This window comes from Setaria italica, chromosome I, assembly GCF_000263155.2.
Source record: "Setaria italica strain Yugu1 chromosome I, Setaria_italica_v2.0, whole genome shotgun sequence".
Lineage (NCBI taxonomy): Eukaryota > Viridiplantae > Streptophyta > Magnoliopsida > Poales > Poaceae > Setaria > Setaria italica.
In genome coordinates, this window is record NC_028450.1 from 41,951,045 (window position 1) to 41,964,260 (window position 13,216).

General features: G+C 46.4%; 1 protein-coding gene across 1 annotated transcript; it reads right to left on the bottom strand.

The window, feature by feature from the left end:
• Positions 1-254: 254 nt before the first annotated feature.
• On the bottom strand, positions 255-4,915 carry LOC101758835 (inactive leucine-rich repeat receptor-like serine/threonine-protein kinase At1g60630). Its single transcript, XM_004954459.3, has 2 exons — positions 2,762-4,915; positions 255-1,171 (listed from the first exon to the last, which is right to left on the bottom strand). Exons 1-2 carry the CDS (start codon positions 4,143-4,145, stop codon positions 492-494), a joined length of 2,064 nt encoding a protein of 687 aa, XP_004954516.1. The 5' UTR covers positions 4,146-4,915; the 3' UTR covers positions 255-491.
• Positions 4,916-13,216: the final 8,301 nt, after the last annotated feature.

A 13,216-nucleotide genomic window follows, 5' to 3' on the forward strand; every position in this document is an offset into this window, starting at 1 on the left:
GGGCGACTTGACTATTGCTTTGGCGGCTGGGCCCGGGCCGTTTTTACAATTTATTTATCGGCCGCGCACGCACGACGGAGGGAGGTCTGTGTGATTTTATTTTATTTTTTTTCGTCTCATTCCGGCTGGGCTGGGCTGGGCTGGCCTGGGCTTATTTACCATCGAGGAGTCGTCGATACACACAGGCATATATTGCTGTCCCTCTCAAAAAAAAAAAAAGAGTAAGACCAGAAATCCCAGGAGGAGTACTAGAATAGAAGTGAGTGCAAGGTAAACACTGGCAGCAGCTTGAGCTGCCGCAATCTCGTCAATCTCTCATGAAGAAGAAACAGCACCACAGTTACGTTGTAAAGAAAGGAACAAGATTTTACAGCAAACCCAACCCAATCCGATGTGAATCCTTCCTTCCTATGGCTTGCTTGTTCTAGCAGTAGCAGCCTAGCCGCCTAATTAACGCAGCATGGGACTGGCAATGAGAGGCTGCCAGTCAGTCAGTCCCTGTCCGTGGTGAAGCTCTGATCCCGCGGCACGGCCAGCATGGCGTCCGACCACCGCGCCGGTGACCGATCGCTGCTGTTGGACGAGGACATGGCCTCCGCCCTGGCCTCCCTCACCATCCGGAGCACCTCGGCCGTGCTGGGCCGCCTGCCGGGGTCCGCGGCCACGCACGCCGCCGCGATGCCGATCAGCGCCGTGAGCTTCTCCTCGGCGCCACCGGCGGACACGGACTCCCCTCCACCGGACTCGGCGTCCCGCTCCTCCTCGCGCACGGCGCGCACCCAGCTGGGGATGTCGTCCCCGTGCAGCTCCATGAGGTCCTGGAACGGCGTCCGCCCCGTGAGGAGCTCCAGGAGGAGCACCCCGAAGCTGTAGACGTCGGAGGCGGGCGTGAAGGCGGCGGCGCTGGGGCTGGGGTGGGCGGCGCGCACCTCGGGCCCGCGGTAGAAGAGGGAGTGCAGCTCGGCGTTGGAGGGGAGCAGCGCCGGCACCAGGCCGTAGTCGGTGAGGCAGGATTCGAAGTCGGGGCCCAGGAGCACGTTGGAGGGCTTGAGGTTGCCGTGGACGATGCCCGACTGGTGGAGGTGCACCAGCCCCGCCGCCACGTCCTCGGCGATCTTCATGCACGACGTCCAGTGCAGCGGCTTCCCCTTGTTGCTCGACGGGCGCGACCCTAAATATTGAATTCAAATTTTCAAAAAAAAATATTGGATTCAAGAGAAACAAGATATTGAATTTATTGTAAAGCAGTATGTAGTAGTAGGAGGCAGGGAGGGAAATGCAGCAGCAGCAACAGTTACTCCCCGTGCCATTGCCAAGGAGAGGAGCGAAGGACCACCAGGGCACCATGTCCTGTTTGTTGTCTTTGATGCTCGAACAACGACCACAGAGATGAGATGAGCAGCACGCATCTGCCTAGCCTACCTGTAGTTGCTCTTGTCCCTTGTGTCATGGAGTATTGGAGTAGTTGCTCCATACTACGGGTCCGTTTGGGAGGGCTCCGGCTCCGGCCAGGCCAAGCCGGAGCCCTACCAGTAGGGCTCGGTGAAAAAACAGCTGACTGAAGCCGTTCGGTGGACAGGCTTCTCGCGTCGTTGGACACCCTTGTCCTCCGGTGGGGCCCGCGGGCGGAGGTAGCCGGCGGCGGGCGCAGACGAGGCACAAGGGCGGCGGCGCGGGAGCAGAAGTGCGGGCTGGCGACTCGTCGGCAGAAACAGCAGCGCCATAGTGGGCACAGGGTCATTGTCTCAGATCCAGCCACCACAAACCACAGGGGCAATGCAATCAATCCCTGTGACTACGTACCGCTGCTACTGATTTGGGGATGCGACACACTGCACATTTCTCTGTTTGTTTGTTTCCAAACCTTATCAGTCAGCCAGTCAGTCAGTTCAAACCTCCCCGTTAGTATTCCCTTTTTTTTCCTTTTTCATAAGATGTTTTATTGTACATCATCAAGAGAAATACTATATCCCTGGCACATGGTGGAAGGAAGGCTTCCATCAACCATGCTGATCTCTTACAGTACCACTAGTAAAGAATGCAATTAGCCCAGGCTTTCTTTACTCTACTACTAGCATGTAACAGCGGTTTTGTTACTATAATTTTGTTCTGGTTAAGTGTTCCTAAATTACAGTTGGAAAGCTTTCCTAATAGGACGGATTTTAACTAATAGGAATCTCTTGCAGTATGCAAAAAATAAATGTACAGAAATACTGTAGCTAGAAAGAAAAAACTGCAGCGCTCCCAGATGCACATGGTCTGTATTTGGACCTAGACCAGCAGTTGTTGTGCCACCTGTGAATCCAGTACTAGCGATACCATGAATTGCAATAGTGCATCAATTGATGTCATGTGGGACTTGACTTGCATGAATGGAGGAATCCATTTCAGTCACTCACACGCATGGCCTTTTGCTCGTACTGCACTGCTGCGACTAGTAGATGACAATTCATTCTGGGTTTTAAAACATAAATTCAAACATGTTTCTGTTTGAAATAATCGATTTATTATTATTATTAGGAGCAACTTTAATAAGGTGAAGCATGAGGCATGCATGCATGTCCAGCCTGCCAAAGGCCAAACAGCAACATCCCATGAACGCGTGCTTTTGGGTTGGTTGGTTACTGTTACTCCTCTCCGTCCGTGCCTTCCTTCAACACCACTAAAACTCTACTATGAATTTGGAAGGGAAATTAACGGTGCTGAGATTGAATGAAAATTTGATTTCTCCAGAGCATGGGCAATGGGATTCAGTACTCACCGTGGACGAGGGAGAAGAGGCTTCCGTTTGGGTAGTAGTCGTACACCAGCAGCCGCTCCTCCTTGGCCTGGAAGTAGGCCCGCAGCGCCACCGCATTGGGATGCCGCACCCGCCCCAGCTCCTCCGCGCGCCGCCCGAACTCCGGCGCGCCCACCCCGCCCGCCGACGGGTCGCGCATCCGCTTCACCGTCACGATGAACCCCGTCTCCATGACCGCCTTGTACGTGCTGCCCACCTCGCCGCGCCCCAGCGTCTCCGCCGACGCGCGCAGCAGCTCCTCCAGGCTGTACATCTCCGCCACGCCGCCGCAGAACACCAGCTTCCCGATGCCCTCGCGCTCCCACGAGAACTCCCGGCCGACTGCTGCAGTTGCCACGGCCGGCGCCGCTGCTGCCACCTCCTCCTCCTCCTGCTGCTGCTGCTCCTCAGCCACTGCTCCGCCGCCCTTGTCCACGTCGCCGGCGACGCGCTTGTTCCTCCCGCGCCGCGACGCCATCAGCGCCGCCGCCACCAGGATGCCCAGCACCACCACCCCCGCCACCGTCGCGCCGGCCACCACGGCCGCGTTCTTGCCGCGCCGGCTCCTGGTCCGCGGCGGAGGCAGGGGCGCGAACGCCGCCGTGGCCGCGGTGAACGGCGCGGGGCCCGGGGCGGGGAGGCACCGGGCGCCCAGCGGAGGGCCGCACAGCCCGGCATTGGGGAGGAAAGACGAGGCGTTGAACCTCCCGGCGAGCGCGGGCGGGATCTCGCCCGACAGGCGGTTGGCGGAGACGTTGAGCGCCCTCAGCGTGGGCTGCGCCAGCGGCGGGACGGCCCCGGTGAGCAGGTTGCGGTCGAGGAGCAGCGAGGTGAGGCGGGGCAGGGCGGCCAGGGAGCGCGGGATCTGGCCCGTGAGGCGGTTGCCGGAGAGGACGATGACGGTGGCACGGTGAAGGAGGGCGAGGCTGGCGGGGACGCGGCCCTGGAAGCGGTTGTCGGCGAGGTAGAGGAGCTTGAGGTTGGGGAGCGCGCGCGGGAGGGCGTCCGGGATGGGCCCGGTGAGGGCGTTGGACTTGAGGCTGAGGACGCGGAGCTCGGCGAGCGGGGCGAGGAGCGCGGCGGTGAGGGAGCCGGTGAGGTTGAGGCCCTCGAGGACGAGCTTGGTGACGCGGGCGGCGCGGTCGCACTGGCGCACGCCGGGCCAGGCGGAGCAGAAGGCGGGCGCGGTGTCGGGGCGCCAGGGGAGGCGGTCGGAGCGGTCGAGGGAGGACTTGAGGGTGAGAAGGGCGTCGGCGTCGGCGGCGGAGGCGGCGAGGGGGGACAGGTGGAGCAGGAGGAGGAAGAGGAAGAATAGCCATGGGCATGGGCCTCTGCTTCTGCCTCTGGGGAAGCAAGGCGGCGGCATGGCAATGGTATCGGTGATTGCAATCGCAGACGGACGGGGGGTGGGTGTGGGTTTTAGCAAAGGCAAAGGCGATGGCAATGGCGCTGAGCACTGGAGGGAAGGGAGGCAGCTGGAAAGGAGGACAGGGCCGAGGTATAAATGCTCTGCCCTGCTCACGGGTTGAAGTTGAAGTTGAAGTTGAAGCAGAGGACTAGAGGAGCACGAGGTAGACGAAGACGTACGCCTCAGAATAGAGAGTCATTCATTTGATGATTGGTGCTACCACCACCAATGCAGATGCGGCAATGGTGTCCTCCATTGCTCATCTCTCGAGCAGCAGCAGGAGGAGGAGGAGATGAGGATTGGCAATGGTGGTTGACGCCATTCAAGTCAGGAGCAAGGGCAGTGCATGGCCAAGCCCAAGAGATAAAGCAGCTGATGATTATTACTCTGCAAATTAAAGGAAAAATACTTAACAAGAGAAAAGCAGCAGAGATTAGCTGCCCGAGAGATTATCACAAGGAGATTAGGGCTGCGTGCCTGTCGCTGCGTGGTGTCAGTCACTCGGTCAGCCGGTCAGTCATGAGAGTCATGACCTCCACCCTCCCCCCTCCTCTCCTCGGTCTTCGCAAAAGCCTGCGTGCTGCCATTAATTTCTGTGGCCGCCTCCCTCCCCGATGCGGCCTCTCGCTTACTCTCTTTTATTTTAAAATTTTTTCCAAATTACTCCTGAAGTATGTAATCAAAGTCTCCGTAACTCACTAAAGTATTTCACTCACTAAAGTATTTCTGGATCTAGTTTACCCCTAAACTATATAGTTCAATTTAATCTTAATATAATTTATCTTAAGTTCAAATTTTCCTTCAAAAACATATATCTTAATTTTTTAATCATTATTTTGATACAATAGGATGATATACGAATTATATAAAAAGATAATGATGAAAATTTACAAAACATTTTTAATTATAGCTTATGATTTCTACTACTACCCTGCGAACTCTCAAATTAAGATTCAACTTGTGTATGGACGGAAAAAAGGAGGTAATTGAACCAAAACATAATTTAGGAGGTTATCTGAACTTTTGCGCAAGTAATTTGGATTTTTTTTCTTTTTTCTGTTTTTCCTAGGCACTATATTTTATTTTGATAGACCTATTTTATCTTAGTACAATGATACTCCTCTTATCATCTTTATATTAGTAGAAATTATTTTCCAAAGGAATTCACACTATCTACATCATCATGGGAATCAAATGGTGAGACCCGATGACCAGAGATGGTAACACAAATAGGACTATAAAAAGGAAAATTTTCAATTTTTAAAAATATCTCTATCAAAAGTTTGATAGAATGGTTCCTCGAGCATTTTTTAGGACCGGCTTGACCTATGGGCACGATCCGATCCCCCTACTTTTGACACATCTACACCGGCTATAGGACCAGGCTTGTTCAAACAAAATCAAGCTTGAAAACTAATTATGGACGATCTCAACCTAGTCCGAGGATTAGCCATCTTTTTTGCGTCCTGATCCAAAAATTGCGAAGGTTTACCTAATGCAAAGATCTATCCACCTCTTCTCTTCTCTTCTTCTCTCTTATCTCTACTCTTCCAAAGACGATAATGTCAGCGACCGCACAGTGTGCGATAATTGTTCTGCCGCTAGAACCCAAAACATTTGTTCAATGCAAAAAAGAGCATATCATCTTAAATTTTTAAGTAGATATTATAAATTTATATGTAAGAACCCATTTTTCACATATCTGGTAGTTTTAACTAATTTTTTCATAGAAAGCTATACATGAGTTTTCATTTAAGTTGTTTACCGACATGATGGTTTTCAAAAATTATAATTTTATTATTATTTGCTATATAGTAATAGAGACTAATTTTGCTTGGTTATGGCATTATAACTATTCTATATATGAAAAAATCTTCCTAAGAACTATATTTGAGCTTTTAGCACATTGTTTACCCTTGATATGGTTTCCAAAAATAAAGTAAAAATTGCAAAATTTATAGCTTGAATAATAATATTTAAATAAATTAACTCCTGATACAGGTGCTATGATCAAAACTTAAGTTCCTTCACAAATCACATGGTAAAAATAAGTTCAAGTGCACGTTGTTTTGCATGGGGTGAATTGTCGATCACACGGTTTAAGAAGCCAACACGCCACTACAAATCAATGGATACAGTTGTATGGTTTGCCATCCTTAGGCATGGAGTAGGAGGTAGGTTGAGGGCAGCTCCACGTACTAGTTGGTTTTAGTAGACCAAGGAATCAAAATAAATATTAGAGTGCTATCATGCAAGAGCGATTTCGAATGAATTAAATAGTACGAAGACATCTCGGTCGCTTATTAGTGCATTTGCTTGGCAAACAATAATGAGTAGTCTATCATAAGTTGCACACTGGTTTTTGGATGATCACAATTAAAAAAAAACTACACTAAAGGTATAAGCTCTAAGCTATGTGATGAGCCATCAAAATGTTCATAGGCAAAACCCACAAGGGGCCTAGATGTCTTTTCAATTGTCGACCACGCGGGCTGCGTTTTAAGAAGCCAACATGTCACTACAAATCAATGGACACAGTTGCATGCTTTGCCATCCTTAGGCATTGAGTAGGAGGTAGGTTGATGGCAGCTCCACGTACTAGTTGGTTTTAGTAGATCGAGGAATCGAAATAATATTAGAGTGCTCTATCATGCAAGAGTGGTTTAATGAACAACGAAATAAATAGTATGGAGATGTTTCAATCACTTATTAGTTGTCACCTCATTCTCTTGGAAGTGTATTTGCTTGGCAAACAATAGTTAGTAGTCTTTACCTTTGTTTTTCTCATAAGTTGCACATTCGTTTTAGGATGATCATTGTTGACGGCAGTTAGCACGCCAGTTTGAACCGCAAGCACACGGATCAGTTGTAACTTTTCCCTTAGAGTATCCCCCAAGATTTATTAATCCGTGGAAACAAGATCTCAGGATCTAAATTAACTAAGCATCAAGAAACATGATTCTAGTTGCAAGATAGTTGCGAATAAGGATGAATAGACATAAGTAGATACGAAGCATGAGCAGATATGAACAAGAGGTAACTCATCAAGAGTAAAGCCTAGACTATGCATATGTTATAGTTCTAGCTAGATGGCTGTAACTACCAGGTGTTAAAAAGACTTAAGAATGGCTATTATGTTGTTAATAAAAAAATTTGGATGCTAATAAGGTTTTATGGCTAAAGTCAACTTTAAGTCAAATTTTAGCCAAAAATGCCAATTTGAGATTCAATATCGAAGAAATTTGATAAAAATATGAATTCAAGCCTTGAAGGTAGTTGGAATTCAAAGGCAGCAATTTTGAAGTCAAATTCAACTCATGGGTATCTCAAATTTATAGTCAAAGTGGTTGACTTGATGTTACTATTCACCATCTGAAAAATGACCAAATCTGAAATAGTGATAAACACCCAACTTTGAACTTGATTTTAGAAGAATTTTTCATCTAAGCTTTGGAAAGTTTTAGGTCACAAGTGGACTTGGATGTTCAATGAATCTTCTGGACATGTTGTGGGTCAGAGAAAATAAAGGATCCATATTTCAAATGAGGTTCAAAAATTAAAAGTAGTGTAGTTTGTGGCTCAGCTCGTGAAACTAAGCTAACTCTAAAAACAGTTAGGGATGACCAACTTTGGGCTTGAATTCTGAGAGATTTCATATTAAAAACATAGATCTTTTTGGAGCCTAAATACTCTTGGATGTTCAGAGAACAATTTGAAACAATTATTGGGCAACGAAATAGAGGAATGCAATTTTTTTTCTCTCAAAGCTCAAAGTGTGAATGTTTCACTGTCAACATGCCTGACTAATTGAATGGCAAAGGCCATTCAGTTCAAAAAACAATGAAATGTGGCAGGTTTTGGTTGAAAATTCTGGAAGAATTTGTATCTACAAGTTGGACCTTAACATGCAAGATGGAACCCGTGTTATATGGTTAACAAGTTTCAGAAGTTGTTGGGCAAGTTACACTGAGTTTAAATGGTTGAATTTGAATTCAAAGATGAGTCCATGGATTGCTTTGACACTAACGAAACTGAATGAAGGTGGGAACGATTCAGTTAAAGAGCAGAGCACTAGTCGACTTTGGAGCTGAAATTCACAAGGATGGAGTGAACTTTAACACTTGAGACAAATCAATCAAATGTAGAGCATATGGTACTCTACAATTTTGCTAAAAGGACATCCAAGAGTTTGAGTTGAGTTGAATTTTGGTCGCAATTTTGAAATGAACTTTCGGATTTTGGAGAGTCAAAGAAAGAAAGAGTAGAGGAGGCCAGGTGCACCACAGCTGGGTGCCATTGACATCTAGAGCGCCGCCGCCGTGCCACACGCCGGCAAGGGCGAGCCCCACGGAAGCTAGCAGGCTGGCAGGAGGTGGCGCTCGGGAAGGCGGTAAAATTTCATATAAATCACCGCTCCCGCCGCCAGCGTTACCCTTTTCACCGTGTTCCTCTATTTTTCACCGCGCCGCTCCGGTCATCGTCTTGCTCCGCCACCGCCAGCCCTTTAACCTCGCCAAGATCGTCGCCTTGAGCTCCCAAACCAATCCCGTCAGCCACTGTCCAGCTCCAATCGCCACCGTCACCACCCCGCCGCTTTTCTTCCTCAGTTCCAGCCGCCACTTGTGCTGGTAAGGGCGCTGCCGTGGAAGTCTTGGGGCTATAGTTCTGGGCGTTGTCCAGGTGCTTGGGGATGTCGCGCGCAAGCTAAGGAGGGAGTAGCCAGTGCTTGTTGGCTTAGAGTTCCGCCAGCTTGGTCGGAACGCGTGCGCCGTGAGTCGCCTATGGCCGCTGCCGGGAAGGGCCTGCTCTAGCCGCGGTGAGCTATTGTTTGGGGGCACACTGGGTTGCTAGGGCTTTGGTAGAGCTGCCGGGGCTGCTTGTTGCCTTTGGGTCACCGCCGGCGAGCTGCTGCGTGCCGCCGTCCGCTTTTGCGCACCGGATGAGCCAGTCCAGTCCGCCGCCGCCGCCACCGCCGTAAGCTTCTGTTCAGCCTCCTACCCAGGTCTTTAACCCCACCGGTAGATGTGCGCTGCCCTAAGGAGTCCGCTCGGCTAATCCTCGTCGATGGCGAGCTCACCGGCGGCGAGTTGCCGGCGTTACCCGCTGGGGGTACCTGCGGTCAAGGGTGGGTAGCTCTACCTTGACCGGGGTCCCGCCTATCAGTGTGTGTGGGTAGAGCAGGGGCAGGTGAGAAAAGAGTTTTCCAGGGGTTTTCAGGAAAAATAGATTTAGGTGTTTTAAAAATTAGTTTTAAATTCAATTTTTGTATTTAATTCAATATAATTTATAGAAACATCCAAAAATAGTGAAACCAATTTTGTTAGGTTCATTTTATTTTTCTTTATGCATTAAAAATTCTTAAATCCTAGTAAAAGATAATAAAAATTAGATAATTATTTAGTACTTTTTAAGGTATTTAAATAAATACTTAATATTTATAAATAAATAAAATTTGAATAATGTTTTATCATTACAAATAATTATTAATCCATAGGAGTTAAGTTTTTCAGATTAGAAATTAATTATAATACTTTTATAAATAAAAGAAAATGCTTAAGCTAGGTTAGTTAAAGAAACTAAAATTGTGGGTTAATCTTTATGGGTAGATTAGCGTTGGCTTGCAACTTTATCATGAAGATAAGTTGGATAGTCTCTGATTTCAAAAAGTTTGCATCTCTAACTAATGCATGCATTCTATCGTAGACACAGAAGCCCTTGAAGTGGATTTCTTGAAAATATCTGAAGAACCTTAAGCTTTCGAAGAAGTTGTTGAATTAATCCCTTGTGCGGGAGGATCGTCTGAAGATACTAATCTTTCCGTGGATCAAGGCAAGCCCCGGTGCATCTAAGCATATCTACTTTCAGAAATTATTATTCATGGGTCCATCTATTGGTTATTTTGTTATGAATGCATTAAATGTAGGAGTTGATTGCAAACCACTCTCGGGCATAATCCTAGCTTATTTAGAGGACATCTTTGCCACCTATTTAACTAACTAGTAATTATCCGATGCTTAGCAATGCTTAGATACCTTTAAGTAAATTTGGTTACTTAACTCTAATGTTAATTTTGTTACACATGTTAATCAAGAAAAATAGTCTAAAATTTTGGAAATATGGACAGAAGTTAGAGATGATAGTTCTATCCGCTAAATTTAATCTGGTTAAGGACCGTTCGTTGTTTTAACCCGTTATCAAGTGATTTTTTTACCCGGTTGCTTACTGTGTATGGGACCAACAAAGCCCGGTAGGTTAGTTGGCTCTCTGATCGGAAATATTTCGTACCCGTGCTTGACGTGCTGGAGAATGGCAGGGGCGTAGCCTGAAACTCACATGAAAATCAGGCCAGACATGGGGTCCCATGTGGGGGTGTGTCCCTAGGTTCGGGTAGTCATATTTTCGATAATTAGGTACAGCTAATCGAAAGGTTGTTATGTGCAACCCGGATAGTTGTGCATGGCTGGTAGTCGGGTATCTCCTGCAGATGTAAATTGACCCGGATCGTCGCAATTCTCGATTATGAATGCACTTGATCATCGCTTAAGCACCATAGTGTTATCAATTTTGATGTATTTTTTTCTGAAATGAATATGCTGTATGACTTAGTTCCACCTGGTTGCTCAAAAAGTTTTATCCACCTAGGCTGTTAGGTAAAAACTAAACTGAAATAAAATGACAAAACTAAGGTCCCACTGAGAGTAAGCTTTTTTTCGCGAAATGTGAGTCAGCTAGTACACCATAAAGTTATCATACAGTATTTTAAATCTATCTATATCGGTTAATCGAGGCAGTCTTGCTGAGTACCCTCGTACTCTAGGGATCCTTTGTTGATGTTTTCAGAAACACAACAAGGGACCACTGAAGAAGAAGTCCCGAAGAACTAGGGTATTGTACGAGTCTCATGATAGCCTATAATAAAACTTAGCTGTATAATTATTTGCCTTGAACTAGTTTGTATTTAAAACCTCTAGTAATGGTCTAACTTGCACGGTTAAGTTTATTTCAATCTATGGTTTGTAATACTTCATATCTTCGTATGTATATAAAAATGTAATATTTGTTGATACTTTCCTTTCGTGTAGTTGATCCTAATATATGGCTATGAAACACGTCGCGGATGTTTTGAGGCGTCCTAGGGACACTCGACAGACTACCATGCTTACGCTGTTTTAAGTGCGTTTCAGATAATTGCTGTTTCGACAGCGATTAGGCTCACTTAACCTAGTTTATATCGGATGGTTCCGCCACAATGGCAAGCAAACACATGGTTCTCATATAAAGCATCTTTAAACCACCACCTTCGGTCTGACTCCCGAAATTCCCTCTTACACAGCATCAGATCCTGTCATGATCCTGCCTATCAGCGCAAGCAGTCTAAGAGCATGAACATAAATCACATGTCTACCTGTTATGATAGATCAGACATGCAATTCTAGTCACCGTGACTACAAGAACACCCTATGCAATCTACTACGTAAATAGATTGGAATAAGTAAACTCATAATAGGAGAAATCATAAAATAAGACATATAGATCGCTATTGAATTGGAACCAATCTATCACTTCACCATAAATGATTGTTCATCACAAGATCTCCACCGAGATCATATCCGCAACTTGTGAATCCTAGCTTCTAAACTCCGGCGTGGATCTTCTTCGCAGGGTGATCACGCCGGCCATAGCCTAGCCTAAGCTAGCATTCGGACAACTGCTCGTCCCTTAACTCTATGTAGATGGTTGTCCCTCAAGTTCCTCAGCTTCTTCTGCTTCGAATCTGATCTCCCCTCTCTTGGGGACGTCTAGGGGGTCATATTTATACCCTTGGAAGCCTTGGGGCGTGCTCCACCTTCCCTTGCACAAGCTCCTTGCTTGAGAGTTAAGCATTCTTGATTTCCATAAAATTTGACTCGCCTAGAATTTCCTTTTCCAGTCCTTCCTTCCCAACGTCATATCTCCCACGTTCGTCAAATAGGGCAAATCCGATGTCTAAATTGTGTATCACGAAAAGATCTTCAAATTTTGTATTTATTCTTTCCTGGAAACGAAGTTAAGGTTCCTAAAATAGCATCGTAGGATAATCTGTCTGATTTCGGACTTCTCTGCGCAACAGGTATTTTGAGGGTATATATTCTAGCTCCATAATCTAAATTATGCTTTCCATATATTCAAATCGAAGCTCTCGACGATGACCACAACCTTGGTAGTCAAACTTTCTTCATTAGAGATCGTTTAGGTCTCCGAATCTGCACTGAAAGATCATGCTATCTTGGGCTGCGCGAATATCTCTAGGGTTGACTTGATTTCGTGGATAACTTTCCAAAACTCCAATTTCTTTGTGCTTAAGTCTCCTTCGATGTTTTGGAACCTTATTTACACTTGCATGTGGGCCTGGTTCAACGATAACCTCGGGATAAGGATGGATCTTGATAACTTTCCAAAATGCCACTTACCTTCATTTTGATCCCGAAGTCAACTTGCCATATCTTATGAAACTTAGCCTCTAAATCGTTTTGGAAGAATTCTCATCGAAGATGAGCATGAATGAGGCCCTGGGGACCCTAGGCCGATCGGCCTGGGCCCCTTTTGGACCTCTAGTTTTGGTTTTTCTCTGGATCATCGTTTGTCCCGTGCCTCATCCAATTAGGCTTTAATTTAGTCAAATTTCATGCGAGAATAGCATGTCCTCCAAAATACAATACATATGCGAAAATAGCCCGATTATTAAGTATGATCAATACTTATAATATCATTTGTATGTCAATATTAAAGATAAGTAGGAGTAAAAGTGTATCCATAACGAACGTCAACCATCATAATAAAAAAACTACGCTAAAAGCATAAGGTCTAAGCCGTGCGATGAGCCGTCAAAATGTTCATAGGCAAAAGCACGAGCCGTCAAAATGTTTATCTAGTCATGGGCGTGTTTGTTTGAATCATAAATTCAGTGTATAGCGATGGCCAAATCAAAGGATGCAGTTTTTGTTTTTGCAGCAGCAGGCAGCGGGCAGCGGGCAGCAGGGAAGGAGGCG